General features: G+C 41.4%; 1 protein-coding gene across 7 annotated transcripts in view; it reads right to left on the reverse strand.

Moving 5' to 3' along the window:
* Positions 1-1,686: 1,686 nt before the first annotated feature.
* Positions 1,687-23,621, reverse strand: part of DCLRE1C (DNA cross-link repair 1C) — a 119,984-nt gene continuing 98,049 nt past the window's right edge. For all 7 annotated transcript variants that reach the window (XM_060006281.1, XM_060006279.1, XM_060006278.1 and 4 more), the window contains 5 exons: positions 12,488-12,624; positions 11,903-11,957; positions 7,092-7,180; positions 5,892-5,986; positions 1,687-3,347 (listed from right to left, as the gene is read on the reverse strand). In XM_060006281.1, the coding sequence (XP_059862264.1) occupies positions 2,371-3,347; positions 5,892-5,986; positions 7,092-7,180; positions 11,903-11,957; positions 12,488-12,624 (1,353 nt within the window). In that variant the 3' untranslated portion in view covers positions 1,687-2,370. The remainder of the gene's footprint in view (positions 3,348-5,891; positions 5,987-7,091; positions 7,181-11,902; positions 11,958-12,487; positions 12,625-23,621) is intronic.

Raw genomic sequence — 23,621 nt, forward strand, 5'->3', positions numbered from 1 at the left:
GAAGTAAAAATCAAGTAGCCACTGTAATTAACCCTGCCCACTTCTATGCTCTTTTTGAGAGGCATTAGTGCAGAGTGGTTAAGAGCATGGACTAGGGGCCTGAAGTGCCTTGTTTGAGTCGTGGCTTCACCCCTTACGAACTACACGGACTGACCTCCCTGTGCCTTCACCTCCTCATCTGTGAGTGGGGATAGTAAGTGTACCTACCTCAAAGGGCGGTTGTGAGGAGGAGAGAGTGTGTAAGAGAATCGAGCATTGTCACAGAGTAAGTACCATATATAAGAATTAGCTGTAATTACTCTGTACTATAAACCTGTACTTTAAAATATTTGGTGGTCACTACAAGTTTTTTGATCGACGTCTGTTCTAGTGCTTAGCCCTTAAATTCGTTCAGCCAGCGTTTATTATGCCAGGCTTGCCTATGAAGCAACAATGAAAATGTGGCAGTATGGAATATTAAATTCATGGTGAGATTATAAAATGCTAAGAATATATTCAGAAGAATGTTTACAGGCATGTTTTAAACACCCACCTTGGATCATAAGCTATACTATTAAAATGAAGTCTTAAATGTCAGTGAATATATACAAATGTATGTAGTAGTAACATTTGATTATGTGATGTGTAATTATGAAGTGTAACTAGTTTTTAGAGCCTAAGATTAAAAATGAAGTCTCTGGGTTCCTGTAATAGGCCTGTTGTAGTTATGAGTATTGAACGTTTTGCAGTCCCTACTGGATCTCTCCAGTGACTTATACATTCATCACCTTGAACTTAGGTAATGGTACTCATCGGGGAGCTGGGCAAAATGGAGTAATATACTCCTGCCCCAGTCATACTGAGTCTGTAGAGTGTATTTCATCAGCAGCTCAGGGTAGCATCTGAGCTAGAAAGAAAGGGGTCAGTGTTCCCTTTAAACTTCACATTCTTGCTTACACACCTCTGCCCTCAGCTACCTTACTATGCTCAGACCAGTCTGTGTTGGTGTACATATTAATAAAACTTACTGTTGAGTAATTTAGGGCAGAGACACTTGCTATAAATTGTGATTCAACATATTCCTCAGAGAACAGTCAGGAAGGAGTTGCACCCTTACTCTCAGCCCTGACCCTTAATAATTGTGTCGGTTCCTTCCCCTCACCCCTCTCTGGTGCCAGTTTCTTAGCCGAAATTTGAAGTGTAGTCGCCACTGTCCAGTTTTTCTCCCATGTCAATGGACAAGGGCTAATTTATCCTTCTGCCAACATTTGGGAATGGAAAATTCCCTTCTGGACAAGTGAGAGGGTTGGCTTCCTGGGTCCACTTGACATTGGTTCCCCTGAACACCCAGTTTATCTTCCTTTCCCGCTGACCCTAAGTCTTGCAACCTTAATTAGTTTTGTGGCTCCAGTACTGATTTTTGGTTTAATTACAATGTAGCATGGTGATACTGCATTTCATTGTTTAATTGATCCGAAAATTGTTTTTTAGAGACTCTGCTTAAACTTGTTTGAAGTGAAATCTCTGCTTTTGCTTTCTTAATCTATGAAATACCAGCAAACCAAAGGGTTTATGAATATTTGCTAATAACTTTATTAAATCCACATACATAACTATGCAAAAACATAACCTATCGATGGACTTTAAGGAAGCTGAATGCCTTTTAAGTAAGTATTTTCTTTTAGGTTTTGATTTTACCACAGTATTCACATCAATACTCTTAAGTGATGGAACACCTGAGATAGGTAAGGGGCTGACTTTCTTCTATCGCCATCAGTTTATGGTAATAGATCCAAGTTTATTCTTTAAATCTGAAGTATTTTTACAACCCAGGATATGGTCTGTCTTGGTGAACGTCGTCCTTTGTAAACTTGAGAAGCGTGTCTTCTGCTGTTGGATGAAGTGAAGTGTTCTTAGTGTCAGTTAAATCCAGTTGGTTGACGGTGCTGTTCAGTTCTTCTGTATCCTTGCTGATATTCTGTAGACTGATTGTTACAGCTGTAATTGTGCATTAGTGTGTCTTTCTCCTTTCAGTTGTTTTTGCTTTGTATATTCCGAAGTTGTACGGTACTTTTAGGCTTCTGTCTCAGTGAACTGGATGCTTTATCACTAGTAACATAGCCACTCCATCTTTCTTTTAAGTAATGTTTACATGGTAAAGGTTTCCATCCTTTCACTGGTAAACCTACCCAAGTCTTTTGAAGTCAGCTTCCTATAGACAGTATATAGTTGGTTTATGGTTTTTCCTGTTTTGATGTAATTATTGATAGGTTTGGATTTAGTTCTCCCATATCTTGTTTCCTGTGTTTTCCCTCTATTTTTTGGTCCTCCGTTTCCCCTTTACTGCCACCTTTTAGGTTATAGGAACATTTTTAAGTATTCCATTTTAATTTATCTGTTAGGATTTTGACTGTTATCTCTTGGTATAGGTTTTTTAGTGGTTGCTCTAGAATGAAGTGAGCGTTTTCTTTTTTCAACTACTATCCTCTCCCCTGTTGCCAACTTCTCATAGAAATGTTGTAAATGCTCTCGTGTAGGTAGCTCGGCTTCTGGAGTGGCGGGAATTTCAAAATCAGAGGAGCTTTGTGAATCTGCGCTGCTGCTAAGGTTTAGTGGCCTTTTCTCCTGAGGCATGTGTTTCCCGCTGCTTAGAGTAGTTGTTTCTCCAACACTAGAGGCTATACTTACATCTTGATCTCTGCTTTTCAAATCAGAATATGTGTCCTTTGGGCAAAGTACATTTTGTTCGATCTGAGGGGCAAGAGTATTGTCGTTGATTCCTGGCCTATAGACGCGTCTGCTCGAGGAGGTCATACCCCCATTTCTCTCTTGGGAAGATAACAGAACAGTGTCAGACTGGCTGTCCCAGCCTTGACTTCCTTGTTCTGATATGTGTGTTGACTGGGAAGACGTCTGGGAAGAGATGTGAGTTGAGTCCCCATCAGAGGAGTCACTGAAAAGCTTCGGAGACTGAGAGCCCCCTGCCTCTGTGGAGGACGGGAGGTTTTCCAAACAGTCATCAGTGAGGTCAGCACTTCTTTTAAAGAATACTTCCCACTGTGGTACTTCCCCGTCAGCCTTCTTCTGGAGCTGTGGGACAGGACCCATGTCTCCTTGAGCTGAAGCTGGGATTTCTGATTCTTCACTTTCACTGTTGGATTCCTCACAATCTATAAAGTCTGCCCAAAGAAAAGTTGGCATACTCTCTGCTCTGAAGCATCCTGTGCTTTCTCTCTGTTTTTCAGGCTGGTTTTGTGATATCGCAGTTGTGGGAAATACCTCAGGGTGAAGAGTTTGCTGGTTTGGAATCTTGTGCCTTAAAGGTACTGGCAGAGGATCATCAAAGAGGTCACTGTCATCGTCCTCCTCTGTGGGATAAACAGAACAGGTGTGTAGGTAACACAATGCAAAAGGAACCAATTTGTGCTTCTAATTAAAAATCCAATTTGTAGCTCTTAGCTACATTTTTTAATTCATGGAATTGCAATTAGTGGGTGTTCACTCTTCTTCCAAGAGAAGTTAAAAGGCCCTATATTCTTGGGCTATTCTGAACAATTTATCTACCAGCCTTCAACTTGTCATAAAGCCAGACTGTGCGTTGAGACTAAAGATCTGTGCTCCCCAAATAAGGCCACAGAGCCTTAATCAGTGGTTCTCCTCTGGAGAGCTTTTTAAATAAAACAGCTTTCTACATTTCATTTCACACCTACTGAGTCCCTGAAAGTAGGAATAATTTACTTTTAAAGTTAAGTTCTACAGCCGATTCTGTACATCAGCTAGGTTTTTGAACCACCCAGACTAAGAGAGACGTTTGCAAACTCGCTGTGCTCTGCAGATAGTAGATGCTCAAGGAGTTGGCTGATTGACCTAACAGAGACAATTTTTTCCTAACATTTTCCTTCTGTGAACATTTTCTGATACCTACTTTATGCATGTTATATAGGCTGAATGTCTGTGTCCTCCCAAAATTCATAATTTGAATTTCTGACTACAGTGTGATGGTGGTATGTGAAGGTGGGGCCTTTAGACGATAATTAGCTCATGGGGGGGGGACCCGTGTGATGGGATTTTAGTGTCCCTGTGAGAAGAGGAAGCAGATTTCTCACCTTCTCCATGCCCATGCACAGAGGAAAGGCCATGTGAGTGCACAGTGAGAAGGTGGCTGAGAGCCAGGAAGTGGGCCCCTACCAGGAACCACATCTGCCAGCACCTTGGGCTTGGACATCCCAACAGCCACCAGAACTGTGAGAAGTAGCCACCCAGTCTCTGGTGATTGTTATGCAGCCCTATGCCAAGAGCACAGGCCATGAGAGACACTGGGGGACACACAGATCGAGTCAGCTTTAACCAAGACACTTAATAAGCCACATCTAGTGTCATTTTACTGTCTTAAGCATGCTGCACTAGCCTGGAGTGAGCCTCGTCCACTTACATTCTGAAAATGAGGACCTTACGTGGAGGATGAAATTTACGTAAATTAAAATGACATGGCACGGAACTGGGGGGAAGACAGATACTTTCCTGCGCCCTAATGGCACCTAACCTAACCTCGAAGAAGGAAATAAAATGCTCATGAGGCTACTTACTGTAGAGGGCAGCTTATGTTCTAGTGCAGAACCTCGTGTTACGAAGCAGGTAATTATAAGTTAACTATTTTCCCACTGATAAAGGATGTAGCTTAAAACTGCATTTTTAAAAGCTGCTTTTAAATGGAGGCGGAGGGGGAATAGAAACCGTCATCCAGCTCCCATTTTACCAGTGAGGAGGGAGGCCCGGAGAAGATGTGTGACGGTGCGCAGTCAGGAGACCGAAGTCCAGTGTTCTGTATTACAACTACAGTTGTTTAAACAAACAGCTATTTATCTTCTTTTCTAAAGGACTTAAGGTGACTAAGATGTCTAGGGTCTATACTCGGAGTCACCCTGGTCTCCAAATTATGGCTTCATTTTGAGCCACGGATTAATTTGTTATAGCTCCTCCACTAATGTGCCAGTTACCTTTCTGTGGAACTTTTTTGTATCACCTCTAAGTTGGACAGTTTCATGTTCTTCTGGATCAGTGACTATACCAGTATCGTGGTATGTTTCAACTGTAAAAATAATCTGTCAAAACATTTTCACATTAACTCACCTGTATGTATCTGGAAAAAAAAGTAAAGTTTCTATACTATTAGAAGTTTATTCTGACATTATGTATTTTTTGTTATGACAATATAAAATTTTGAAATTTCTCTCTATGAAAATGGGAAGGCATATAACAGAAAACACAGTAAAGTGTTGAAATCCTTAACATTTACACAAACTGATAACACACCTAAACCTAATAAAAAAAGACAAATGTCATAATTCATAGGTACTTTCCACCATCGTGTACTGCTGATGTCTGTATAAACTGGTATAAGCTACTGGAAAACAATTGGGCAATATGTATGTATCAGGCACCATAATTTCTACAATTTAACCCAATAATGAGAGCTGTGAAACAGACTTACATATAATGTCGCTCATCACAATATTTATAAAAGTGAAAAGTTCAAAATAACCTAACATGTACGACAGATTAAATATACCATCATATAGTCACGGCATTCAAAAAATTACCACAGACGTGTACAAAGGTGGGAAAATACCCTATATAATAAGGAAAAAAGTCAAAACTACCCAGAAATGATAAAATATGAGAGTAAATCTTCATTACCTTGGGTTAAGCAACAGTTTCTTAGATATGACACCAAAAGCAAAAAAAGCACAAGCTATAAAAGAAATTAAATTGGACTTCATCAAAAATTTAAAATTTTACACTTCCAAAGACATCATGAAGAAAGTAAAAAAGACAGCTTTCACAGACCAGAGCACCCTGAAAAGCGGTCTTGCAGGGAAACCCACACCTGGGACGCAGGTCATTCTTCTTACCTGAGTCTAGGTGGATTGTTCTTGCTCTCTTCAGTTTTCCAAGTGGTTTATACTTCGGCTCAGTACTTTGGGAAGATCGGCATAAAGGCTTTAAGCTGAAATGAATACGAATATTTTATTTTTCCTGTTGGGAAGTTGCTGGAATGTAAGCATCACTTTTAGAGATTATAAAAACCTAACTATGGGGGAAACCATACCACTACTTTTCAAAACTGAAAAGCATTGTTTAATAATTAAAAATTACTTCAGGGACTTCCCTGGTGGCACAGTGGTTAAGAATCCACCTGCCAATGCAGGGGGCACGGTACGAGCCCTGGTCCAGGAAGATCCCACATGCCGCGGAGCAACTAAGCCTGTGTGCCACAACTACTGAGCCTGCGCTCTACAGCCTGTGAGCCACAACTACTGAGCCCGCGTGCCACAACTGAAGCCCGCGCGCCTACAGCCTGTGCTCCGCAAAAAAGAAGCCACCACAATGAGAAGCCCACACCCAGCGACAGAGTAGCTCCCTCTTGCCGCAACTAGAGAAAGCCTGCGCGCGTGCAGCAACGAACACCCAACAAAGCCAAAAATAAATAAAATTAGGGGCTTCCCTGGTGGCGCAGTGGTTGAGAGTCCGCCTGCCAATGCAGGGGACATGGGTTCGTGCCCTGGTCTGGAAAGATCCCACATGCCGCGGAGCGGCTGGGCCCGTGAGCCACGGCCGCTGAGCCTGCGTGTCCGGAGCCTATGCTCCGCAACGGGAAAGGCCACAACAGTGAGAGGCCCGCGTACCACAAAAATAAATAAATAAATTTATTTTTTTTAAAAATTCAGTATAATAAAGTGGTAAATACAAGCACTTAAAACAACCTGGTAGATATTCATCTAATTGTAGGATTGGGGGGAAAGCAAAACTTTTATCTTTGTTCTTACGCTGCAGAAAAGCAGGTCCTATTCTAATAACCTATTAAGCAATAGAGGAACACGTTCTGGCATTCAGGGAATTCAGTATCGCAACGGCTTCCTTATGCCAGATTCCCAGAAGCGTTTAGGATTTTATGTTAACACACTCACGTGAGGAAAGCCCATGTACTCCCAACCAGTACCATATTTACAGCCACACCCATTTTACATCCTTGCCCCTGGTTTCCGGCCCAAAACTATTCTCTGGATCCATCCCGCCCAAAAACACAAGTCCCACAAGTAGTAACTACTCACATTTCCTGAACTTTACCCATAGTTGTGCCTAACGGGATGACATTTGGATATACATTCACAGGATAGATGTAGCTCAAGAAATCTTTAATCTGGAAGAAGGAAAATAAAATGCATCAGTTATCTCTATGGTGAAGAGCCCCAGCGTTAGAGCAGCAGATAAAGGGATGCAGGGAAAGAGAAGTAGAAGTCTCTCAAGACTCTGGTCCCAATGCCAGCTGCACGTGGGGAGCACCTGGGGACCTCCTAGGAGAAGACAGACCCAACCCCAAAAGTCCCCTAACTGAGCTATGATGGGGCCTGGAGGTCAGTAGGTTTGGACGTTCTTCAGGTGATTCTGTTCTCCAGTAAGGAGTGAGGATCACTGATGAATGGGATGCAGAGGCTCCGTTTCTTCAGATGACATTAGTTCCCTTATCTAGGGTCACTCACCCGTAGTTAACCAATCCCCTTCAAGGAAGTGAGGATTCATCTGAGTATTTAAGACGCACAAGGAAACAAGGTCTTAGAGTTGCATTTCTTTCCTCCGACATAATCGTTAGCAATACCAAGGGGAACCACATCTTTGAGATTGCTTGATTTGTTCTCAGGGTTTATTCTAATCTAAACAAGGGCATGCCAAAACATCGTGAATACCTTGATTTTCTGCAAAGCTCAGAATGCTAAACAGGAGGGCTTCTGTCACTATTCCTCAAAACACCTCTAACAACCCAGAAGAGCTTCTGCTTTGCCACTTATTAGATCTTGGTGAGCTTGTGGTCTCGGTTAAGTTACCTAACGTCTCTGAGTCTTAGAGTCTTCATCTAAAAGTATAAATGAGATAATGTGGGTAAAGTGCTTAGCCCTGGTACCTGGCACATAGTTGAACATTCAATAAAACTGTCTATTACAAAGTTGGTAATGACAACACAAAGATTTTTATTCCCTTCTGCAAATGGGGAGACAGAGACACAAAGTAGTTATTAGCACCCAACTTTTTCAAATAAAGCACCAAGTCAAAAGAGGTAGGGAACCCAGGAATTATTAATAACTCTATATTCAAATAAAATGGGAACCTTAAGACAAAGGGGAAAGACAGGAACAGATACATTCTTTGGATACTTCTCATAAACAATTTCCTTTGTACTTTCAGAGTAGGCATGCAAAAAGAAGCCATTATTTACCTTGCCCACAACCTATATGATTTGCATAATCAATCCAGAGTCGAGGCTGGTAGAAATCTGAGGCTTTTGAAGGGAATAAGAATGAAGAGAGTCTGGTCAGACCCACACCAGAAATGGCCCCTATCTACTCAGAGATGAAGTGGCCACAAGGAGACAAGAGGTACCCAGGAGAGGGCATCCTCTCCCACTGGTCCACACCGATGCCCTTTCTTCAGATGCCTGCCTTAAAACTACCCATTAACACAGTCCGTTCTGGTTCTGTGCAGTAGTTCCACTCCATAAGCCACTGCAGACAGTAGACCACTGTTCCTGGGGGAAATAAATACAGTGTTTCCCTGAACCTCCAGTCACAGCGCTTTGTCAACCGATCAAGTACACAACCTTCTTTTATGTGTGCTTCTCTTTAAAGATATCGTCCGTAGAATACACTGTTGATCCATGAACACTGAGCTCATAGCCAGTGGCGCTGCAGCTCACGCCTGTAGAGAACTTACCCGACACAGGCACCGCCTCAGCAGGGCACATCTCGGCCTTCCTGGAGCTTAGGAACACTTGAGAGCACTTCAGCGCTACACTTGGAGGCTGTTTCAAACGGCAAAATCACCCCCAAAAAGCACACAAATATGGAAAACGCAGCAGTAAAGAGACGGCAAAGAGGACACTCGTTTACAGCCCGGGAGTTGAAACAAGAAGGCAGGCCACCATGTGCGACCTGAGTCGGGAATGTGCGTGTCGGACGACTCAAATCTTTTGCGGCCCTGCCGTGCACGTCTGCAAATGACCACAGAGCGCCACTCGCGCTGATGTGGGGATTCAAACAAATGTCAGTGAGCAGGCAGATTTGTAAATGAGGAATCCGCAAATAATGAGGATCAACCGTACTTGGGGGGAAAAAAAAAAAAGAAATGATCTTTAAATCTATTCACATTTGTTTTCCTTTTTTTTTGGGTCTCGCCATGCGGCATGCGGGATCTTCCTTCCCTGACCAGGGATGGAACCCGTGCCCCCTGCAGTGGATGCGTGGAGTTCTAACTACTGGACCGCTGGGGAATGCCCCCTACTATTTACATTTTTAAATATAGTTCAGCGTGTTCTATACACAGGATATAGGCGTATTAATTAAAGCAGTTTTCCGGAAAGCCTCTCTCTTCTCACTGGACACAGTGAGAGAAGGTGAGTAACCAGAGCTCAGGTAACCCCGCCACAAGCAGGATAACTGCTGTCATCCGAGGAGAGAGGGAAGAGAGGAAGCAGGTCAGCCGCTCCACCCCTCTACCCAAGCAGCAGGGAGATGCCTCCCCATTGGGAGCTAACTTTATAGAATCCCAGGAAGGCTGTGCTTCCCAACTTGGCTGCTAACTATACTGAAGAAGAGAAATAAGAGCAGTTTTGACTGAAAAGTTTTCCCCAATTAGAGGCCCTCCCTGTGGCTGAGACAGAAAAGGATGCTGAGGGGTAAGAGGAAGGTTGAGCAACAGCGATGCTGGGCCAGATGCCTAGCCCAGGACAGATCACCAGGAAGGGGCTTTGACAACAACGTAAAAGTCAGGATAAACTGATAAAGAAAACGTTAACTGGATTATACCATCCAGATGAATTACTTCCAGGCTACTCTCAAATAATCCATTTGCACCTGGAAGCTAAGCCCAGCTATTGAAGAGAGATGTCACTGGGGTACTTTGATACCAAATAATCATTTACAGTTTTCTGGCTGACTTGAAAAGAATGCTGCTACCTGACCCCAATGTTCATAGCAGCACAATTTACAATCGCCAAGACATGGAAGCAACCTAAGTGTCCATCAACAGACGAATGGATAAAGAAGATGTGGTACATATATACAATGGGATATTACTCAGCCATAAAAAAGAATGAAATAATGCCATTTGCAGCAACATGGGCGGACCCAGAGATTATCATACTAAGTGAAGAAAGTCAGAGAAAGCCAAGTATTATATCACTTATATGTGAAATCTAAAAAGTGATACAAATGAACTTATTTACAGACACAGAAAACAATCTTATGGTTACCAAGGGGAAAGGGGGCAGGGGAGGGATAAGTTAGGAGTTTGGGATTAACAGATACACACACTACTATATATAAAATAGATAAACAACAAGGACCTACTGTATGGCACAGGGAACTATATTCAATATTTTGTAATAACCTATAAGGGAAAAGAATCTGAAAAAGAATGTAGATAAATATATATATTTATATATATAAAAATAACTGAGTCACTTTACTGTACACCAGAAACTAACAACATTGTAAACCAACCATACTTCAATAAAAAATTTTTAAAAAATGCTGCTACCTGGAGCTCTGCAAGAATCCACCTGTTCAAATCATCACCATGCCCATGCTCACTGCTGCAGAGCTATATCCATGTACCCCCAATACAAAAATAATCACTATCAGGGAAATGCGTTAAGTGCAGAAAAGGCAAAACTAAAATTATGTATGACTTAAAGTGTCATAAAAAGCCAGCTTTTATATTGCTTTTTCTCCAATACATGAAATTACTGAATCCCTGCACTTGTAAGATGCTAGCATTTACTTTGGAAATGCATGAGGATTCTGCAAATAAATTACATATGTCAGGTTCCCATTCTAGTATGTCAATTTCCTATATAAAAAGTACCATAACGGGGACTTTCCTGGCGGTCCAGTGGTTAGGACTCTCAGCTTCCACTGCAGGGGTCACGGGTTCGGTCCCTGGTCGGGGAACTAAGATCCCGCATTTCGTGTGGCACAGGCAAAAAAAAAAGTACCATAACAATACCATTTTAAGCCCTCTTCAACTGAATAATTCTACTATACTATGTCCTAAGGACAGGGTCTACACCTCAGTCACCTTTGTTCTTCCTCATTGCTGAATATTCAGGACAATTTTTTAAACGGCTTTTCAGTACAATCAAATTTTGGAAGAGGCCAAGAATCTGCACAGTACCCTAAGGCTACCAATAATGAGATTTTATCTGTAGTACTCCTTCAAATAAGATTTATGATTATTTTTTTTTCAATCTTCTTTTTTTCTTACTGAAGTATAGTTGATGTACAATATTATATGTAAGTTACAGGTACACAATGCAGTGATTTACAACTTTGAAAGGTTATACTCCACATATAGTTATTATAGAATACTGGCCATATTCCCTGGCTTGTATAATGTTGGAGTATCTTCTTTTATCTTCTTAACTATTACTTCCTTGGGGAAGCTTTTTATGTTTTGCTTGTTTGCTTTTTAATTTTATTTATTAAACTATAGTTGATTTACAATATTGTGTTAGTTTCAGGTGTACAGCTTCAGATTCTTTTCCATTATAGGTCATCACAAGACACTGAATACAGTTCCAAGTGCTAAACAGTCAGATTTACGATTTTTTACGACACATGAACAGAACTGAAGTGGGGAATTTAAAATACATTTAGAAAGCAAGTTGGAAAGAAAACCTTAATCATATGTTTTCTTCAATGTTTAGGCTGAAAACAAGTGATGATAGCAATTTCCTTTAGACTTAGTAACACAGCTCATCCACTGAGATGTCTTCCCTAAATTTCTTTAGGAAAAGCCACAACCTGTCTTAAGCGGTAGAAAAAGAGATGCCCGCAGAAGCCACAAAGGGGAGTATATGAGGTCCTCTTACCTCACTGTAGGAGGAGTGAAAAGAAAAGCAGGCTCTGTACGAACTCGCTCCAGTCCTAAAGTGAGATGAAAACACAAAATTAAAGGTCACTTATCAAAACTAAGCTAAGTTCTAAATTTCAAGTCTTCTTATTCAGGCTCCTGCAGTATGAAATCACCTTACCAAAAAGAATTTCTTCCTGGGACAAGGGGGAACTCTTTCCAGAAATGTAAATTTTTGTAGACATTCTGAATGGCCAACGTTAAGGAAATTTGCTAAAACGTGGTGATCAGTATGGGACTCCTCTACTCCACCAAAGGCTTCTACTTCATACAACGTCAGTTCCTAACTCTCTGCCAGGCAAGAGGCCCTGTCTCTAACCCTCTCATCTGTCTAACTCAAGTAGACCCCAGGCAATACTGGCTAATGGTATTAGCCAATAGACAGCTTTGAAAGCCGCATCTCTTTAGTTTAAATAGAGTTTAAATTTCAGAAGTTATTTTCTACAATTATAATATATCCTCTTCTTAGGCTTAGGCTAGATTGCATTTCAACTATCGATTTACCTCAAGGCAAGGTTTCTCTCGAAAGACACTCCTTGCTTACCTCACAATGACATTGGTTTTTCTGGCTCTTTCTCCAAACCACATAGTGGATGGCTTAATGCTGATTGTGTGGAGTGGAATTCTATTTCTGGAGGTAACGCCACAGGGTAACTTATTCCACTGAAAATATTCCTCTGCCTAAAAAAGATTTTAAAAATATAGTAAAGCAGTTTAATATTTTCAACAAATCTGTTTGTAGGCAGGGCCTCAAAAACAAATGTAGATGGGTTTTCAGACATGAAAAAATATATATATATACAGACATGAGGAAACAGGTAAGCCCAAATTGAGGAATGTTCCACAAAACAACTGACCTGAACTCTTCAAATATGTCAGTGTGATGAAAGAAAAGCAAAAGGTTTGAGACTTGATCTACATGAAAAGAAACTGAAGAGGCCTGAGCAAATGCAAAAGATGATTCTTAATAAAATCCTGGATGACTGTATTAAGAACAGGAGGCCCTGCTCTTCCCTCCACAAGCCATAAAGGACATGATCGGGACAACTAGGGAAATTTGAATATGGACTCCATCACATCCAGTAGGGTCGTATCAATGCTAAACTTCCTGAGTGTGGGAACTGTACTGTGGTCGTGCAGGAGAACGTCCTTGTTTATGGCAAAGTGTCATGGCATCTGCAACTGACTCTCAAGTGGATTGGGGGATGGGGGTGCTAGTTACACAGAGACAGACACAGAGTACGTCAGGGAGCAGACGTGATGGTGTTAACACACGGGAAGCCAGAGGAAGAAGACGCGGTGTTTGTATGACCCAGTGATTCCACACCCGGGTATATATCCAGAAAAAAAACCAAAAACACTAATTTGAAAAGATACATGCACCCCAATGTTCATAGCAGCATTATTTACAACTGCCAAGATACGGAATCAACTTAAGTGTCCATCAACAAATGAATGAATAAAGAAGATGTGGTGTATAAAAATATATACAATGAACTACTACTCAGCCATAAAAAAGAATAAAATTTTGCCATCTGCAACAACATGGATGGACTTGCAGGGTATTATGCTAAGTGAAATAAGTCAGACAGAGAAAGACAAATACTGTATGATATATGTAGAATCTAAAAAATACAACAAACTAGTGAATATAACAAAACTCACAGATATAGAGAATAAACTAGTGGTTATCAGTGGGGAGAGGGAAGGGGGAGGGGCAAATAAGGGCATGGGACTAAGAGGTACAAACTCTTAGGTTTAAAATGAGCTACAAGGATATATGGTACAACACACGGAATAGAGCCAATATTTTATAGTAGCTATAAATGGAATACAACCTTTAAAAACTGAATCACTACATTGTACAACTGTAACATATAACATTGTACATCAACTACACTTCAATTTAAAATAAAAGAGTACATGGTGTTCTTTGTACTAGTCTAACAAATTTACTGCTTTAAATTTTTTTTTTTTTTTTTTGTGGCACGCGGGCCTCTCACTGTCGTGGCCTCTCCCGTTGCGGAGCACAGGCTCCAGACGCGCAGGCTCAGCGGCCATGGCTCACGGGCCCAGCCGCTCCGCGGCATGTGGGATCCTCCCGGACCGGGGCACGAACCCATGTCCCCTGCATCGGCAGGTGCACTCTCAACCACTGCGCCACCAGGGAAGCCCTGCTTTAAAATTTATCAAAATAAAGTTGGAGAAGAAAGTAACATGTGTTTTTAAAAGGTTGAAAACCAATGCGACTATTTTCCCAAAGACACTACATTTAGATAGGAATCCTTCAAAACCATGAACACTCCATCCAAATCAAACATCACTGGAGCACTTTTGGTGCTGTTTCTCACGAGGCTGTGGATGAGTGCTCCAGGGCTGTGCAGGCTGCTCTGTTGAATATTTTTAAGGCTATGTGACCTGAGACACATACCTTAAGCTGCTAGAAGTAGTGTTTCAAGGCGAGTAGCCATGTGGGAAATGACAGGGGGTGAGTTAAGCTACTTTGTGGTTTGTGAGAAAATTTAGACCAAAAAGAAATCTGCCAATTAAAATATTTACGGGGCATGGTAGGGGCAAAGACTACAAGTCCAAAAGAAAAAGGACAAAACAGTTTCTACTTTGTATCTACATTGTTTTTATCCATCCATTAATTCATTGCATGTGTATGTGTACATATACAAACAGAATGATGAAATAAATTCATGATGCAAGTTATAGTATGCAGCTGACCAATCATCAAAAGTAATTTCTTACCTAGTAGCTCTCCTGCAGTGGTCTGAAATAGAATCTTCCATGCTATGGATAAGAATCGTTTTTTGTTGTTGTTGTTTTTAAATTTTGCTTTACTTTAGTGCTGAGCAACTTTACTTTAGGATTTTGGCTGATGGAGCTAATATCACTGTTTATTTTTTAATTTATTTATTTTATTTATTTTTATTTTTGGCAGTGTTGGGCCTTTGTTGCTGTGCGTGGGCTTTCTCCAGTTGCGTCAAGCGGGGGCTACTCTTCGTTGCGGTGCACGGGCTTCTCATTGCGGCGGCCTCTCGTTGCAGAGCACGGGCTCTAGGCATGCAAGCCTCAATAGTTGGGGCGCATGGGCTCAGTAGTTGTGGCGCACGGGTTTAGGTGCTCCACGGCATGTGAGATCTTCCTGGACCAGGGCTCGAACCCGTGTCCCCTGCATTGGCAGGCGGATTCCCAACCACTGCGCCACCAGGGAAGCCCTAATATTACTGTTACAATGATTATCTAAATGTATAAATGCACTGTTTACTAAAATAAAAATTACTCAGCATATGAATGCTAAGACTAAAGATTTAGAGAACAATTAGAATCACACATACCCCTACATGTAAGATGACTAATTAGTAGCAGTGACATTGAATGACAATATAAATTAAAATGGAAATGTTAAAGGCCAATTTAAAATTTAACACCTGGCAGGTAATAAGAGAAGGGAGTTCTATGGTGGCATCAGAAAACCAATTACCAGTGAGTTTCAAAGACACTAAAAACATTCATTTGAAATTGGACCAGCAATACATGTAACTATTTCAAAATTCAAAGCAAAGTTATATCTAGACATTTATCTCAAATGAGGAGAAGGAAAATAAAGTTTATAAATGCGCACGTGTCATGAGTCTCAGAAGTAAATCACGGGCTTTCCTGGTGGCGCAGTGGTTGAGAATCCGCCTGCCAATGCAGGGGACACAGGTTCAAGCCCTGGTCCGGGAAGATCCCACATGCCGCGGAACAACTAAGCCTGTGAGCCACAAATACTGAGCCTGTGCTCTGGAGCCTGCGAGCCACAACTACTGAGCCCACGTGCCACAACTACTGAAGCCCGCACACCTTGAGCCTGTGCTCCGCAACAAGAGAAGCCACTGCAATGAGAAGCCTGCGCCTCGCAAGGAAGAGAAGTCCCCCACTCGCCGCAACTAGAGAAAGCCTGCACAGAAACGAAGACCTAAGGCAGCCAAACATAAATAAATAAATAAATTTATTTTTTTAAAAAGTAAATCACAACGGGTTGTGATTGTTTTCTTAAATTATAAGCTCTAACATGTTACTAATTTCCTTACAAATAAACTGTTCATTACATAAGTCATTACAAATAAACACGTATCAATTGTATAAATATATTTCATTAATAATTAAAAGTACTGAGACTCTGGGAGGGCTCATGCCAAGGGGTACTTCCCACAACTTCTGCTGCCAGTGTCCTTGCCCCACGGTGAGCCACAGCCCCCACCCCCCACCACCTCTGCAGGAGACCCTTCAACACTAGCAGGAACAAAAGCCTTAAGCCAAGAAAGAAAGGACACCAAACCCTGTGATCCTCATGCCACAGCTGAAGACCCATTGTGTCTCAGGAAATGGAACAGAAAAAAGAACCCAAAAAACCTACCCTTTGTAATAGAGATACACCAGAAATACATCTACACGGGAACAACTCCTACAGAACACCTACTGAACGCTGGCAGGAGACCTCAGACCTCCCAAAAGGCAAGAAACCTCCCACGTACTTGGGTAGGGCAAAAGAATAAACAGAGACAAAAGGATAGGGATGGGACCTGCACCAGTGGGAGGGAGCCAAGAAGGAGGGAAGGTTTCCATACACTAGGAGCCCCTTTGCGGGCGGAGACTGCGGGTGGCGGAGGGGGGAAGCTTCGGAGCCGTGGAGGAGAGCGCAGCAACGGGGGTGTGGGGGCAAAGCGGAGAGATTCCCGCACAGAGGATCAGTGCCAATCGGCACTCACCAGCCCGAGAGGCTTGTCTGCTCCCCCGCCGGGGCGGGCGGGGCTGGGAGCTGAGGCTCGGGCTTCGGTCCGGTCCGAGCGCAGGGAGAGGACTGGGGTTGGGGGCGTGAACACAGCCTACAGGGGGTTAGTGTACCACGGCTAGCCGGGAGGGAGTCCGGGAAAAGTCTGGAGCTGCCGAAGAGGCAAGAGACTTTTTCTTCCCTCTTTGTTTCCTGGTGCGCGAGGAGAGGGGATTAAGAGCGCTGCTTAAAGGAGCTCCAGAGACGGGCGCGAGCCACGGCTAACAGCGCGGACCCCAGAGACGGGCATGAGACACTAAGGCTGCTGCTGCCGCCACCAGGAAGCCTGTGTGCGAGCACAGGTCACTCTCCACACCCCCATTCTGGGGAGCCTGTACAGCCCGCCACTGCCAGGGTCCCGGGATCCAGGGAAAACTCCCCCGGGAGAACGCACGGCGCGCCTCAGGCTGGTGCAATGTCACGCCGGCCTCTGCCGCCGCCGCAGGCTCGCCCTGCCTCCGTGCTCCTCCCTCCCCCCGGCCTGAGTGAGCCAGAGCCCCCGAAGCAGCTGCTCCTTTAACCCCGTCCTGTCTGAGCGAAGAACAGACGCCCTCCTGTGACCTACACGCAGAGGCGGGGCCAAATCCAAACCTGAACCCCGGAGCTGTGAGAACAAAGAAGAGAAAGGGAAATCTCTCCCAGCAGCCTCAGAAGCAGTGGATTAAAGCTCCACAATCAATTTGATGTACCTGCATCTGTGGAATACCTGAATAGAAAACGAATCATCCCAAATTGAGGAGGTGGGCTTCGAGAGCAAGATTTCTGATTTTTTCCCCCTTTTCCTCTTTTTGTGAGTGTGTATGTGTATGCTTCTGTGTGAGATTTTGTCTGTATAGCTTTGCTTCCAACATTTGTCCTTGGGTTCTATCCGTCCATGTTTTTTTTTTTCTTTAAAAAAATTTTTTTTCTTAATAATTATTTTTTCTTTTAATAACTGTATTTTATTTTATCTTTATATTATATTATTTTATCTCCTTCCTTCCTTCCTCCCTCCCTCCCTCCCTCCCTCTCTCTCTCTCTCTCTCTTTCTTTCTTTCCCCTTTTATTCTGAGCCATGGGGATGAAAGGCTCTTGGTGCTGCAGCCAGGAGTCAGTGCTGTGCCTCTGAGGTGGGAGAGCCAACTTCAGAATACTGGTGCACAAGAGACCTCCCAGCACCACATAACATCAAATGGCGAAAATCTCCCAGAGATCTCCATCTCAACACTAGCACCCAGCTCCACTCAACGACCAGCAAGCTACAGTGCTGGACACACTATGCCAAACAACTAGCAAGACAGGAACACAACCCCACCCATTAGCAGAGAGGCTGCCTAAAATCATAATAAGTCCACAGACACCCCAAAACACACCACCAGACGTGCACCTGCCCACCAGAAAGACAAGATCCAGCCTCATCCACCAGAACACAGCCACTAGTCCCCTCCACCAGGAAGCCTACACAACCCACTGAACCAACTTTAGCTACTGGGGACAGACACCAAAAACAACAGGAACTACAAAGCTGCAGCCTGCAAAAAAGGAGACCCCAAACACAGTAAGATAAGCAAAATGAGAAGACAGAAAAACACACAGCAGATGAAGGAGCAAGATAAAAACCCACCAGACCTAACAAATGAAGAGGAAATAGGCAGTCTACCTGAAAAAGAATTCAGAATAATGATAGTAAAGATGATCCAAAATCTTGAAAATAGAATAGAGAAAATGCAAGAAACATTTAACAAGGTCCTAGAAAAACTAAAGATGAAACAAGCAATGATGAACAACACAATAAATGAAATTAAAAATACTCTAGATGGGATCAATAGCAGAATAACTGAGGCAGAAGAACAGATAAGTGACCTGGAAGATAAAATAGTGGAAATAACTACTGCAGAGCAGAATAAAGAAAAAAGAATGAAAAGAACTGAGGACAGTCTCAGAGGCCTCTGGAACAACATTAAATGCACCAACATTCGAATTATAGGGGTTCCAGAAGAAGAAGAGAAAAAGAAAGGGACTGAGAGAATATTTGAAGAGATTAGAGTTGAAAACTTCCCTAATATGGGAAAGGAAATAGTTAATCAAGTCCAGGAAGCACAGAGAGTCCCATACAGGATAAATCCAAGGAGAAATACGCCAAGACACATATTAATCAAACTGTCAAAAATTAAATACGAAGAAAACATGTTAAAAGCAGCAAGGGAAAAACAACAAATAACACACAAGGGAATCCCCATAAGGTTAACAGCTGATCTTTCAGCAGAAACTCTGCAAGCCAGAAGGGACTGGCAAGACATATTTAAAGTGATGAAGGAGAAAAACCTGCAACCAAGATTACTCTACCCGGCAAGGATCTCATTCAGATTTGATGGAGAAATCAAAACCTTTACAGACAAGCAAAAGCTGAGAGAGTTCAGCACCACCAAACCAGCTTTACAACAAATGCTAAAGGAACTTCTCTAGGCAAGAAACACAAGAGAAGATAAAGATCTACAATAACGATCCCAAAACAATTAAGAAAATGGGAATAGGAACATACATATCGATAATTACCTTAAATGTGAATGGACTAAATGCTCCCACCAAAAGACACAGATTGGCTGAATGGATACAAAAACTAGACCCATATATATGCTGTCTACAAGAGACCCACTTCAGACCTAGAGACACATACAGACTGAAGTAAGGGGATGGAAAAAGATATTCCATGCAAATGGAAACCAAAAGAAAGCTGGAGTAGCAATTCTCATATCAGACAAAATAGACTTTAAAATAAAGACTATTAGAAGAGACAAAGAAGGACACTACATAATGATCAAGGGATCGATCCAAGAAGAAGATATAACAATTGTAAATATTTATGCACCCAACATAGGAGCACCTCAATACATAAGGCAAATACTAACAGCCATAAAAGGGGAAATCGACAGTAACACATTCGTAGTAGGGGACTTTAACACCCCCACTTTCACCAATGGACAGATCATCCAAAATGAAAATAAATAAGGAAACACAAGCTTTAAATGATACATTAAACAAGATGGACTTAATTGATATTTACAGGACATTCCATCCAAAAACAACAGAATACACATTTTTCTCAAGTGCTCATGGAAAATTCTCCAGAATAGATCATATCTTGGGTCACAAATCAAGCCTTGGTAAATTTAAGAAAATTGAAATTGTATCAAGTATCTTTTCTGACCACAACGCTATGAGACTAGATATCAATTACAGGAAAAGATCTGTAAAAAACAGAAACACATGGAGGCTAAACAATACACTCCTTAATAACGAAGTGATCACTGAAGAAATCAAACAGGAAATTAAAAAATACCTAGAAACAAATGACAGTGGAGACATGATGACCCAAAACCTATGGGATGAAGCAAAAGCAGTTCTAAGAGGGAAGTTTATAGCAATACAATCCTACCTTAAGAAACAGCAAACATCTCGAATAAACAACCTAACCTTGCACCTAAAGCAATTAGAGAAAGAAGAACAAAAACCCCCAAAGTTAGCAGAAGGAAAGAAATCATAAAAATCAGATCAGAAATAAATGAAAAAGAAATGAAGGAAACGATAGCAAAGATCAATAAAACTAAAAGCTGGTTCTTTGAGAAGATAAGGAAAATTGATAAACCATTAGCCAGACTCATCAAGAAAAAAAGGGAGAAGACTCAAATCAATAGAATTAGAAATGAAAAAGGAGAAGTAACAACTGACATTACAGAAATACAAAAGATCATGAGAGATTACTACAAGCAACTCTATGCCAATAAAATGGACAACCTGGAAGAAATGGACAAATTCTTAGAAATGCACAACCTGCCGAGACTGAATCAGGAAGAAATAGAAAATATGAATAGACCAATCACAAGCATGGAAATTGAAACTGTGATTAAAAATCTTCCAACAAACAAAAGCCCAGGACCAGATGGCTTCACAGGAGAATTCTACCAAACTTTTGGAGAAGAGGTAGCACCTATCCTTCTCAAACTCTTCCAAAATATAGCAGAGGGAGGAACACTCCCAAACTCATTCTACGAGGCCACCATCACCCTGATACCAAACCAGACAAGGATGTCACAAAGAAAGAAAACCACAGGCCAATATCACTGATGAACATAGATGTAAAAATCCTCAACAAAATGCTAGCAAACAGAATCCAACAGCACATTAAATGGATCATACACCATGATCAAGTGGAGTTTATTCCAGGAATGCAAGGATTCTTCAATATAAGCAAATCATTCAACGTGATACACCATATTAACAAACTGAAGGAGAAAAACCGTATGATCATCTCAATAGATGCAGAGAAAGCTTTCAACAAAATTCAACACCCATTTATGATAAAAACCCTCCAGAAAGTAGGCACAGAGGGAACTTTCCTCAACATAATAAAGGCCATATATGACAAACCCACAGCCAACATCATCCTCAATGGTGAAAAACTGAAAGCATTTCCACTAAGATCAGGAACAAGACAAGGCTGCCCACTCGCACCACTCTTATTCAACATAGTTTTGGAAGTTTTAGCCACAGCAATCAGAGAAGAAAAGGAAATAAAAGGAATCCAAATTGGAAAAGAAGAAGTAAAGCTGTCACTGTTTCCAGATGACATGATACTATACATAGAGAATCCTAAATATGCTACCAGAAAACTACTAGAGCTAATCAATGAATTTGGGAAAGTAGCAGGATACAAAATTAATGCACAGAAATCTCTGGCATTCCTATACACTAATGATGAAAAATCTGAAAGTGAAATCAAGAAAACACTCCCATTTACCACTGCAACAAAAAGAATAAAATATCTAGGAATAAATCTACCTAAGGAGACAAAAGACCTGTATGCAGAAAATTATAAGACACTGATGAAAGAAATTAAAGATGATACAAATAGATGGAGAGATATACCATGTTCTTGGATTGGAGAATCAACATTGTGAAAATGACTCTACTACCCAAAGCAATCTACAGATTCAATGCAATCCTTATCAAACTACCACTGGTATTTTTCACAGAACTAGAACAAAAAATTTCACAATTTGTATGGAAACACCAAAGACCCCGAATAGCCAAAGCAATCTTGAGAAAGAAAAACGGAGCTGGAGGAATCAGGCTCCCTGACTTCAGACTATACCACAAAGCTACAGTAATCAAGACAGTATGGTGCTGGCACAAAAACAGAAATATAGATCAATGGAACAGGACAGAAAGCCCAGAGATAAACCCACACACATATGGACACCTTATCTTTGATAAAGGAGGCAGGAATGTACAGTGGAGAAAGGACAGCCTCTTGAATAAGTGGTGCTGGGAAAACTGGACAGGTACATGTAAAAGTATGAGATTAGATCACTCCCTAACACCATACACAAAAATAAGCTCAAAATGTATTAAAGACCTAAATGTAAGGCTAGAAACTATCAAACTCTTAGAGGAAAACATAGGCAGAACACTCTATGACATATATCACAGCAAGATCCTTTTTGACCCTAGAGTAATGGAAATAAAAACAAAAATAAACAAATGGGACCTAATGAAACTTCAAAGCTTTTGCACAGCAAAGGAAACCATAAACAAGACCAAAAGACAACCCTCAGAATGGGAGAAAATATTTGCAAATGAAGCAACTGACAAAGGATTAATCTCCAAAATTTATAAGCAGCTCATGCAGCTCAATAACAAAAAACCAAACAACCCAATCCAAAAATGGGCAGAAGACCTAAATAGACATTCCTGCAAAGAAGATATACAGATTGCCAACAAACACATGAAAGAATGCTCAACATCATTAATCATTAGAGAAATGCAAATCAAAACTACAATGAGATATCATCTCACACCAGTCAGAATGGCCATAATCAAAAAATCTAGAAACAATAAATGCTGGAGAGGGTGTGGAGAAAAGGGAACACTCTTGCACTGCTGGTGCGAATGTGAATTGGTACAGCCACTATGGAGAACAGTATGGAGGTTCCTTAAAAAACTACAAATAGAACTACCATATGACCCAGCAATCCCACTACTGGGCATATACCCTGAGAAAACCATAATTCAAAAAGAGTCATGTACCAAAATGTTCATTGCAGCTCTATTTACAATAGCCCGGAGACGGAAACAACCTAAGTGTCCATTATCGGATGAATGGATAAAGAAGATGTGGCACATATATACAATGGAATATTACTCAGCCATAAAAAGAAACGAAATTGAGCTATTTGTAATGAGGTGGATGGACCTAGAGTCTGTCATACAGAGTGAAGTAAGTCAGAAAGAGAAAGACAAATACCGTATGCTAACACATATATATGGAATTTAAGAAAAAAAAATGTCATGAAGAACCTAGGGGTAAAACAGGAATAAAGACACAGACCTACTAGAGAGTGGACTTGAGGATATGGGGAGGGGGAAGGGTAAGCTGTGACAAAGCAAGAGAATGGCATGGACATATATACACTACCAAACGTAAAATAGATAGCTAGTGGGAAGCAGGTACATAGCACAGGGAGATCAGCTCGGTGCTTTGTGACCACCCAGAGGGGTGGGATAGGGAGGGTGGGAGGGAGGGAGACGCAAGAGGGAAGAGATATGGGAACATATGTATATGTATAACTGATTCACTTTGTTATAAAGCAGAAACTAACATACCATTGTAAAGCAATTATACTCCAATAAAGATGTAAAAAGAAACTAAAAGTACTGAATATCTGTGTCTGTTTCCTAATTAGGAAGTTTATGGTAATGGAATACAGTGATGTGTAGTTGCATGACCTTGATCTACGAACAAGATCTCAGCCTCAGTTTTTACGTTTGTAAATTGAAGAGCCAACAAAATGGAATTTGAGATTCCTTCTGGACCTAA

The sequence above is a fragment of the Delphinus delphis genome, chromosome 2 (genome assembly GCF_949987515.2).
Source record: "Delphinus delphis chromosome 2, mDelDel1.2, whole genome shotgun sequence".
Classification (NCBI taxonomy): Eukaryota; Metazoa; Chordata; class Mammalia; order Artiodactyla; family Delphinidae; genus Delphinus; species Delphinus delphis.